General features: G+C 34.4%; 1 protein-coding gene across 1 annotated transcript in view; it reads left to right on the top strand.

Moving 5' to 3' along the window:
- LOC109842008 (ubiquitin carboxyl-terminal hydrolase 15-like) overlaps nt 1-3,681 on the top strand; it is a 31,109-nt gene extending 27,428 nt beyond the window's left edge. Inside the window, exons 5-6 of the mRNA XM_020410929.1 lie at nt 857-1,113; nt 1,592-3,681. Coding sequence (XP_020266518.1) covers nt 857-880 — 24 coding nt within the window. The 3' untranslated portion in view covers nt 881-1,113; nt 1,592-3,681. The remainder of the gene's footprint in view (nt 1-856; nt 1,114-1,591) is intronic.

Raw genomic sequence — 12,119 nt, 5'->3', positions numbered from 1 at the left:
CTAACTATATGCAAATGTAACCCTAGAAAGAAAAGAGCAACTAGCAGTGGATACCCTAATCAAATGTGAAAATTTTGACATATCGAGCAACTTATATTGGATAATTATATTGCATTTGACATTTTATTCTTGTAAATACTGATTTGTGAGATTCCTAGTAAGTTCTATTTCTTAAACTGAAAGAAAATATACAATCTAAATTAATAAAAAACATTAGAAGTGACAAGTAATCCAGATAGTATTTAATTTCATGAGCGGTCATCCAAGCAATTAAAATATGGATATACATGCCCAACTACGAGAGAAATATAGTGACCAGTAATAACTCGTCTTTCTTTAAGAGAAAACTTTGACTTGTCGTAATTCAAGTTTGTATATAACTCCTTAAATTCTCTTAAATATATGACAAACTACTAATTTTGTGGTTGTTTCCATTTTATCATTTTATGTTGTTAAAATACTCTAGAAATTTACCTATTGGGTGGGTTATTCAAGAGTCATCCAATATGATACAAGAAATCCACATAGAACTTTTAAATTAATTTTCTGCAGCATTTTACTAAAGCAACATGATTAATTAAAAATATGCATTAACACGAGGCATTTCTTGTATTATTGATGAAACAAGAGCACTTAAATGCTAAAATTTCTTATTATCTTTTCAATTGGGAACTTCATCAATATAATCTTGTTCTTCAAATTGATCATTCCTAGTAATTAAGGAATTTAAATTTTTTGGACCCTAGATGTTACATTATTTTCTTGTTTTTCTCATTCAGTTTTTTGTATTTTCTTGAAATTGATTTTAAATCAAACTTCATAAAAATAATATCTAGAGTATATTGGTTGACTACAGGGGGGGGGGGCAAGTCGACAGTAACTTGTCCAGAGTGTGCGACTTGCTCAGTCACATTCGACTTGTTTACATACTTATCTCTGTCGGTACCATCTATTGCTTTAAGAACAATGAGTATTACAGTCTTCAGTGGTGATACTTCTGGTCCTGTGTTGTATACTGTAAACCTACCCGAAGATGGAAACTGCAAGGATCTTATACAGGCTTTGGGCTACACTTGTTTTTTGAAGGACAACGAGACCTTGTATGTTGTTAAGGTATGTTGTTGCAATGCATGTAATTTACTTCTTTTAGATATATTAAGGGCAAATTTAGTATTGTTGGTGCTTACAATAAGCTCCTTATAAAAGCAACTTATAGAAGTATAAGCTGTTGAAATTAGCTATTTGATAATAAAATATAAAAAAAAATGTTAAAAAAGCAGTTATGGTGTTTGGTATAACTGTGCTTGCTTAATGGTCATTGTTAAAAGAAAAGATATGTGTGGTATATAAACTAAAAAAAACAGAAGATACTTTTAAAAGCATATTTAGATTGCTTCTAAAAGCACCTTCTTAAAAGCATAAGTAGTTTTAGTAAGCATGCCAAAAAAGCTTTTACCAAACAATAGTATTGACTACTTGGAAAAACAAATATGCAGAAGCACTCTAAAAAAAGCAATATCAAACTGGCCCTAAGTAGTTAGCTACGTATTTTCTTACAAAGTATGTAGGTTGATATGGGAGCTTTCTGCAGGTATATGCAGATCAAGTTCTTCACCTGGATGATACTTTGGCAATATCCTTAATCAGAGATTGTGACAGGGTTATAGCATATAGGCTACTAACAGATGAGGCAGATCTCCCATTGCTTACGTTTGTCCACCGACGTTTGGAGTAAGTCCTTTGATTCTGTTCTACTTCAAACTCTGTTTTTCTATTCAAACTCATCACTCATAGTACTTACAAATGAACTTATACATATTTAACTTCCTATTTCCTTGTAGCTATAAATTTCTGCCCATACTTTTTGCATTATGGCCTAAATATATGATCCCGAAGAATTTTGTTTTTGCTGATTTGACTTTTCCTTTATTTTTAGAAACTTAAAAGTGGTGGCTTGCTTCCACATAAAATGGTTTCTTCATAACTATTGAATAGGAAAATAATTTCATTAATTGGCATTTGTTTGCAAATTTCTACTTATCTATCTAATTTTTATATCTCTGAGTTATTATGGATAGAATAACAAAAAAAACTAAGGTTTTTTTAGATACCTGTCCCTTAAATATTCAGTAATTGCATATTGATTCCTTGAATCTTGGAAATTGCATAGTCCCTTAAATCCTGTAGGTGCCATCTGGCCAAGTATTAGGAGAGAAGTGTTAAGGAGAAGGGTTAACTTAGTTAACCCCTCATGAGGGATTAAAAATAATGTAAATCTGTTTAGATTAGATAGTTAATATGAAGGATTAAGTTTTTTTATTTTGTAAATTAAGAAGGGTTAAGGAGGTAACACTAGTTTTTTTTAAAACCAATTTTACCCTTATTTAGAATTTTCTAATAATTACTATATTAAAACAAAATCATCTTGATCTTACATATATTTGATCTATAAAAATATTGTCGTATATTTGTTGTTCAATTAAATGATTGTTGAGAAGGCACGTAAGGATTGAGATTATTTTTGCATGAAATTAAATATTAAAGAGAGATAATGATAGAACAAAAAATTCCTTTGGCTTTTTATTAATCAATAAACTTATCCAAAAAAAACGTTGATTATTCAAGAAGAAAAATAACAAATTAGTCAATAGTACTATATAAAGATTATAATTTTGGTAAAAAGAAGATAATAGAGAATTTATAGCAAATAGCTTGTGTTTTAAGAATGAAAAAATTTATTTCAGTAATAGCTTAAACATGTTTTCAAATACAAACATGTTAAACTGAAAACGATATTAAACTTAACTTGTTCAGAATGTTATGAGAATGCATACATGCAACAAATGTAGTGATGAGATCACTCATTAAAATTAAGAGATGCAAGATGATTCGAGATAAATGATAATCAATACACTATCTTGTATTCTGGTAACACATGAGCACATTGGTGTATTTGGATAAGAGAGAAGAAAATATCTCAATATATGGCTGCAGTTAGATAAGATATTATAAGGATAAGATAAATGTAAGATATTTCTGAAGATTAGCTCAAAATGACACTGCCTACCCTCGCATGAGAAGGCAGAACAAGTCTTGTTCCGCCTTCTCATGAGTATTAGTGGACCCGTCTAAATGACAGGTTCACTCCAGTTAACCTCCTAGAAGGGTTTGTTAAACCTTTGACTGAACTAACCCATTTGGAAGTCGAGAGAGGGGTTAAATCTCCTTAACCCTGTTCTTAACTCCTTGCCAAACGGGATTATAGGGTCTTGCAAAATAGTCTCTCAAGTTAAATCACAATAGATTTGAGATGAATATATCGTCAAATCTAACTGTTTGAAGCAAAGTGACCATCTTAACCCTATATTATGTTCCCTAAGTAGGGGTGTCAAAAAATATCCATATTAAAGGGAATATCCATATCCTTATCCTTTGGGATATGGACGGGGTTACTAAAATCTATAATCGATAGGATATAATAATGGATATGGTTAGGTAGTGAAATATCAGGATCCATATCCAAACTATCGAAATATATATTAGTAATATAGTTGCAACAGTTCTAATCCTCAAATTAATAGATTTGAGGTAAATTTTGATGATCAAGATGTCTATCTTAGCTTTTTAAAAATAATCAACATATTAATGAACTCTCTAGTATTATATGAACTATAATTTTTTTCAATATTATCTAGTTTCATATCCGTTTTGTATCCGCATGTATATCGGCTTTTATCTATCGACATGTATATCTACTTATATTTGCATGCATATTCGTCTCCGGTTATAGTGAATATGATTATGAATTTATCTTACTGAGGCATATGTGTATTCGTGATAGGTAAGCGGATATAGATAGTGTAACTATCATATTCAAACTGTTTATGGACTAAATGCACCCCTATCCCCAACTCATTTCTTACTAGCTTTATGCCCAATACCCGCTTGAAATAACCCAAATCCACTTGAGTTCTCCACCAATAGTTAGAAAAGAATCCTCACCCAAAGTTGAGCTTCACAATTGTTTGAAACATCCAAATGAGGGTAGTTTGCTAATAGCAGATGTTGCGTTTGGAGTTAATAACAATGGTTAGAGTTTGACTAAAATACTAACAAAGTGACCATTTTGCAAAACTCTATAGGATTAGAGCGACTGATATGCAATATCCGAGAGACAGATTTGAGGGACTAAGATGCAATTATTAAAGATTTAACGGACTAATAACTTAAAAACCCTTTTAAAACAGTTTGTGTAATAGTTTCTTTCAGTGGATTACTATATATCTTTAGCGGATAAGGATATGATACTTATTATATTTTTGTCCTGACAATAATATTATTGTCTATTACAGGCATAGAATTGGGAATATCATCACCTCAAGGAAGGCATTTGGTGTTCCTTTTGTTACCAGGCACGGTCTTAATTATAACGCATCCATAATTCGGCATCTTTATTTCAGGCTTTTATATCCATTTCTCCTATCTTCTATCCGTGGTGACATGAATCCAATCAATGAATTTGTTGGAGATGATGTTCGATTTGAAATAATGGGTGATAAATATTTATGATTGATATGGATAACCGTTTTCTCCTACAAGTCACGAATAAATTTCATGTGTGGGTCTGCCTGAAAAGGAAAGCACTAAATTCTTGATGAAACCGTTTAGATTCTTCGCAGAGGTTTACAAATCTCGATTCTTCACAAAGAGGCATCAGAAACTATTCCACTTACATTCATGTCTGGAAGCCTTTCTGGCGGAGAAGAAAACAAACAGAATGGTGAGCATATTACTGCTTGATTCAAAATTTTCTTCTAAAGAGAATTGCCTTAGCAGTCCACCATGTCGTGGTTTTAGACTTCACTGGCTTATGCAATCAGTTCACACGAGAGAACTACAAATTCTTAAATGCTTGCTAGTACCCAATGAGTGTGTAAAACGCTTCATTTTCTTTTAATTTTAGATATGAAGTCAGGATTATCAGAACATATTTGATCTACATTTTACGTAATAGTACTAACTTTTTTTTAATCAGTTTTCATTTTACATCTGAATTTGATCCTAACATTTTGAAAGAACACACAATAAACATTTAGTTGACCTGACCCATTGCTTATAAAAACTTTACAGTTTCACTTTGTAGTTTTCAGTGTTGCACTTTTTAAATGATGACGAACCCTTCAAAATTTCTATCTAGCTTCAAGAATAAGCTGTTGTTCAGGAGAAATATGTTTTTCTTTGGTTACTAATAAATGATGTTTTTTGTCCACTACTTTAATATCAAGGACAAAATCTAGCTAATAATTTTTTCTCTCTTACCGCATGTTTGGAATTCATTGGGATGCTACGGGAATTTAAGGGAAATAGAGGGGGGGTGGGGTGGGGGCCAGTATTCTCCTCATTTTCCCTATAATCAAAAGAAATTTAGTTCTTCTCTCAAATTGAAGTGGAACTGAGGGAAGGGATGCCTTCCCTCCCCCCTCTATTCCCTTTGAATTCCCTAGCATCCAATGAATTCCAAACACTGCCATAAGAGAAAAAATTTATTAGCTAGATTTTGTCCTTGATGTTAAGTAGTGGCAAAAAACATCATTTATTAGTAACCAAAGAAAAACATATTTCGCTGAACCAACAGTTATTCTTGAAGCGCTAGATAGAATATTTTATTAAGGGTTCGTCATCATTTAAAAGGTGCAACACTGAAAACTACAAAGTGAAACTGCTAAAGTTTTTATAACAATGGGTCAGTGTCAACTAAATGTTATTTGCTGTTCTTTCAAAATGTTAGATCAAATTCAGATGTAAAATGAAAACTGATTAAAAAAAAGTGAGTATAGCTATTACGTAAAATGTAGATCAAATATGCCATGATATATCCTGAACTTCACTATCTAAAACTTAAAAGAAACTGAGCGTTTTACACACTCATTGGGTACTACAAGCATTTAGAATTGTTAGTTTTCTCCATGTGAACTGAATTGCTTATAAGCCAGCTGAGTCTAAAAACCACGACATGGTGGAGCTGCCAAGCAATTTCTCTTTTAGAAGAAAAATTTGAATTCAAGCAGCTTAATATGCCTCACCATTCTGTTTGTTTCTCTCCCGCAAAAAGGCTTCCAGACATGAATGTAAGGAATATGTTTCTGAGGCCTCTTTGTGAAGAATCGAGATTGCTAAACTCTCTACGAAAAATCTAAACCGGTTTACATCAAGAATTTCTAGTGCTTTCCTTTTCAGCCAGACTCACCACATGAAATTTATTCTGACTTGGTAGGAGAAAACGGTTTATCCATTATCAATCATAATATTATCACCCAATTATTTCAAATCGAATCATCATCTCCAACAAATCTCTATTGATGGCATCCATGTCACCACGGATAGAGGATAGGAGAAATGGATATAAAAGCCTGAAATAAAGATTCGAATTATGGATGCCGTTTCACTATAAGACCGTGCCTGGCTAACAAAAGGAACACCCAAATAGCTCCTGAAAGGCCTATTGGTCGAACTTAACGGGGTAGGCCGAAGTTTCTACCTTCCCTCCTCCCCTATTCTCCTCTATCCAGCCATGCCCTTGAGCCAAAAATCTCTGTGCCATTGTACGAGGTCATATTTCAAATTTTAAGCTATTTCAAAATCTTTTCTATGTTACCAAAATTGTTCTGTACTATCAATAGTTGAATAACATAATATACTACTTATTCTAGGCGCTGTCCGGGCTACAAGAAGCTAGCTCAGAAGAAACAAGAAAATCTGGAGGCCTGCCGGATTTTCTGGTTTTTACATCTAAGATATTCTTCTTAGATTCAAATGATGACGTGAACAGAATAGTAAAATTTTCCAATTCACAACCTCAACTTGTCGGGCTATACTGTTCACGTTACTGCAGAAAATCGTAGATATGATCTAATATGCCTGTTTGCAGCCAAAAAAGCGCCAAAGAAAATCGTCATTGCACTGCCAATTGTTTTTGTAAGTGAGACTACTTGCAAGCAAAATTAGTCTCACTTACAAAACAAAATGCAGATTGCAATGACGATTTTCTTTGCGGCCTTGCTGCTGCAAACAGCATATAGATCATATCTACGTATTTTCTGCAGTAACTCGTGAACAGTATAGCCCGACAAGTTGTATGGTCTGTGAATTGGAATTTTACTATTCTGTTCACGTCATCATTTTGAATCTAAGAAGAATATCTTAGATGTAAAACCCCAGAAAATCCGCAGCCTCCAAGATTTCTTGTTTCTTCTGAGCCTGCCTTCTTGTAGCCCGGACAGCCGCTTAGAATAAGTTAGTATATTATGTTATTCAACTATTGATAGTACAGAACATTTTGGTAACATAGAAAAGATTTGAAATATCTTAAAATTTGAAATATGACTCGTACAAATGGCCACAGCAGATTTTTGTCAAGGGCATGCGCTGGGCATAGAGGAGAATAGGGGAGGATGGGAAGGTAGAAACTTCGCCTACGCCCGTTAAGTTCGCACCAAATAGCCGTTTTTCAGACAGCCTATTTGTGTTCCTTTTGTTTACCAAAGGCACGGTCTTATAGTAACGCATCCATAATTCGGAATCTTTATTTTAGGCCTTTTATATCCAATTTCTCCCATATCCTCAATCCGTCCGCTCGGTGCACATGGATGCCATCACATGAATTTGTGTGCGACGATGATAGTTTTCGATTTGAAATAATGAGTGATAATATTATTGATTGATTATGGTAAACCGTTTTCTCCCTAAGTCAGCAAATAAATTTCATGTGTGGGTCATGCTGAAAGAAAGCACTGTGGAATATTCTTGATCGTAAACCCGCTTTAGATTCTTTACACAGAAGGTTTACAAAATCTTGGGATTCTTCACAAGAGGCCTCAGAAACATATTCATTACATCATGGTCTTGGAAGCTTTCTCTGGAGAGAAGACAACAAACTAGAATGGTGAGCATAGTTAAACTGCCTTTGAATTCAAATTTCTTTCTAAGAGAATTGCTGGCAAGCTCCACCATGCGTGGTTTTTAGACTTCACTGCTCTATACAGATCAGTTCACATGAGAAAACTTGACAAATTCTAAATGTCCTTGTAGTGAGTGTAATAGTTTCTTTCAGTGGATTACTATATATCTTTAGCGGATAAGGATATGATACTTATTATATTTTTGTCCTGACAATATATTATTGTCTATTACAGGCATAGAATTGGGAATATCATCACCTCAAGGCAAGGCATTTGGTGTTCCTTTTGTTACCAGGACGGTCTTAATTATAACGCCATCCATAATTCGCATCTTTATATTCAGGCTTTTATATCCATTTCTCCTATCTTCTTATCCGTGGTGACATGAATGCCATCAATGAATTTGTTGGAGATGATGTTCGATTTGAAATAATGGGTGATAAATATTATTGATTGATATGGATAACCGTTTTCTCCTACAAGTCAGAATAAATATTCATGTGTGGGTCTGCCTGAAAAGGAAAGCACTGAAATTCTTGATGTAAACCGTTTAGATTCTCTTCGGCAGAGGTTTACAAATCTCGTGTCTTCACAAAGAGGCTCAGAAACTATTCCATTACATTCATGTCTGGAAGCCTTTCTGCGCGGAGAAGAAAACAAACAGAATGCTGAGCATATTAACTGCTTGATTCAAAATTTTCTTCTAAAGAGATTTGCCTTAGCAGCTCCACCATGTCGTGGTTTTAGACTTCACTGGCTATAGCAATCAGTTCACACGAGAGAACTACAAATTCTTAAATGCTTGTAGTACCCAATGAGTGTGTAAAACGCCTTCATTTTCTTTTAATTTTAGATATGAAGTTCAGGATATATCAGACATATTTGATCTACATTTTACGTAATAGCATACTCACTTTTTTTTAATCAGTTGTTCATTTTACATCTGATATTTGATCCTAACATTTTGAAAGAACAACAATAAACATTTAGTTGACCTGACCCATTGTTATAAAAACTTTACAGTTTCACTTGTTAGTTTTTCAGTGTTGCACTTTTTAAATGATGACGAACCCTTTCAAAAAATATTCTATCTAGCTTCAAGAATAAGCTGTTGTTCAGAGAAATATGTTTTCTTTGGTATCTAATAAATGATGTTTTTTGTCCACTACTTTAATATCAAGGACAAAATCTAGCCTAATAATTTTTTCTCTCTTACGGCATGTTTGGAATTCATTGGGATGCTAGGGAATTGTAAGGGAAATAGAGGGGGGTGGGGTGGGGGAGTATTCTCCTCATTTTCCTATAATCAAAAGAAATTTGTTCTCTTCTCAAATTGAGTGGAACTGAGGGGAAGGGATGCCTTCCCTCCCCCCTCTATTTCCCTTGAATTCCCTAGCAATCCAATGAATTCCAAACACTGCCATAAGAGGAAAAAATTTATTAGCTAGATTTTGTCCTTGATGTTAAGTAGTGGCAAAAAACATCATTTATTAGTAACCAAAGAAAAACATATTTCGCTGAACAACAGTTATTCTTTGAAGCCTAGATAGAATATTTTTTGAAGGGTTCGTCATCATTTAAAAGGTGCAACACTGAAAACTACAAAGTGAAACTGCTAAAGTTTTTATAACAATGGGTCAGGTCAACTAAATTTTTATTGCTGTCTCTTCAAAATGTTAGGATCAAATTCAGATGTAAAATAAAACTATTAAAAAAAAGTGAGTATGCCTATTACGTAAAATGTAGATCAAATATGCCTGATATATCCTGAACTTCATATCTAAAACTTAAAAGAAACTGAAGCGTTTTACACACTCATTGGGTACTACAAGCATTTAGAATTTGTAGTTTTCTCTGTGAACTGATTGCTATAAGCCAGCTGAGTCTAAAACCACGACATGGTGGAGCTGCCAAGCAATTCTCTTTTAGAAGAAAAATTTGAATTCAAGCCAGCTTAATATGCCTCACCCATTCTGTTTGTTTCTCTCCCGCAAAAAGGCTTCCAGACATGAATGTAAGGAATATGTTTCTGAGGCCCTTTGTGAAGAATCGAGATTGCTAAACCTCTACGAAAGAATCTAAAAAACGGTTTACATCAAGAATTTCTAGTGCTTTCCTTTTCAGCCAGACTCACCACATGAAATTTATTCTGACTTGTAGGAGAAAACGGTTTATCCATTATCAATCATAATATTATCACCACATTATTTCAAATCGAACATCATCTCCAACAAACTCATTGATGGCATCCATGTCACCACCGGATAGAGCGATAGGGAGAAATGGATATAAAAGCCTGAAATAAAGATTCCGAATTATGGATGCCGTTACTATTAAGACCGTGCCTGGCTAACAAAAGGAACACCAAATAGCTCCTGAAACAGCCCTATTTTGGTCGAACTTAACGGGGTAGGCCGAAGCTTCTACCTTCCCTCCTCCCCTATTCTCCTCTATCCAGCCATGCCCTTGAGCCAAAAATCTCTGTGCCATTGTACGAGGTCATATTTCAAAATTTTAAGCCATTTCAAAATCTTTTCTATGTTACCAAAATGTTCTGTACTATCAATAGTTGAATAACATAATATACTACTTATTCTAGGCGCTGTCCGGGCTACAAGAAGCAGCTCAGAAGAAACAAGAAAATCTGGAAGGCCTGCCGGATTTTCTGTTTACATCTAAGATATTCTTCTTAGATTCAAATGATGACGTTGAACAGAATAGTAAAATTTCCAATTCACAACCTCAACTGTGTCGGGCTATACTGTTCACGTTTACTGCAGGAAAATCGTAGATATGATCTATATGCCTGTTGCAGCCAAAAAAGGCGCCAAAGAAAATCGTCATTGCACTGCCATTGTTTTTGTAAGTGAGGACTATTTGCAAGAAAATAGTCTCACTTACAAAACAATGCAGCCCGCAATGACCGATTTTCTTTGCGGCCTTTTTGCGCCCCTGCAAACAGCATATAGATCATATCTACGATTTTCTGCAGTAACGTGAACAGTATAGCCCGACAAGTTGATGTTGGTGAATTGGAATTTTACTATTCTGTTCACGTTCATTCATTTTGAATCTAAAGAAGATATCTTAGATGTGTAAAACCCCAGAAAATCCGGCAGACCTCCAGATTTCTTGTTTCTTCTGAGCCTGCCTTCTTGTAGCCCGGGACCTCCGCCTTAGAATAAGTAGTATATTATGTTATTCAACTATTGATAGTACAGAACATTTTGGTAACATAGAAAAGATTTGAAATTTAATTTGAAATATGACTCGTACAAAATTGGCCACCAGTAGATTTTTGGTCTCAAGCGGCATGCCGCTGGGCATAGAGGAGAATAGCGGGAGGATGGAAGGTAGAAACTTTCGCCGACCCCGCTTAAGTTCGCACCCAAATAGCCGTTTTTTCAGAAGCCTATTTGTGCTTCCTTTTGTTACCAGGCACGGTCTTAATAGTAACGCATCCATAATTCGGAATCTTTATTTTAGGCTTTTATATCCATTTCTCCTATCCTCAATCCGTGGTGACATGGATGCCATCAATGAATTTGTTGGAGATGATGTTCGATTTGAAATAATGGGTGATAATATTATGATTGATATGGATAAACCGTTTTCTCCTACAAGTCAGAATAAATTTCATGTGTGGGTCTGCTGGAAAAGGAAAGCACTGGAAATTCTTGATGTAAACCGTTTAGATTCTTTCACAGAGGTTTACAAATCTTGATTCTTCACAAAGAGGCCTCAGAAACATATTCCATTACATTCATGTCTGGAAGCCTTTCTGCGGGAGAAGAAACAAACAGAATGGTGAGCATATTAACTGCTTGAATTCAAAATTTTCTTCTAAAGAGAATTGCTTGGCAGCTCCACCATGTCGTGGTTTTAGACTTCACTGGCTTATAGCAATCAGTTCACACGAGAGAACTACAAATTCTAGTACCCAATGAGTGTGTAAAACGCTTCAGTTTCTTTTAAGTTTTAGATATGAAGTTCAGGATATATCATATATCAGGCATATTTGATCTACATTTTACGTAATAGCATACTCACTTTTTTTTAATTAGTTCTTTATTTTACATCTGAATTTGATCATAACATTTTGAAAGAACAGCAAATAAACATTTAGTTGACCTGACCCATTGTTATAAAAACTTTACAGTT

The sequence above is a fragment of the Asparagus officinalis genome, chromosome 5, assembly GCF_001876935.1.
Source record: "Asparagus officinalis chromosome 5, Aspof.V1, whole genome shotgun sequence".
In the NCBI taxonomy this organism is placed as follows: Eukaryota; Viridiplantae; Streptophyta; class Magnoliopsida; order Asparagales; family Asparagaceae; genus Asparagus; species Asparagus officinalis.
Note: the sequence above shows the minus strand (reverse complement) of the source record. Positions and strands in the feature narration are given on the sequence as shown.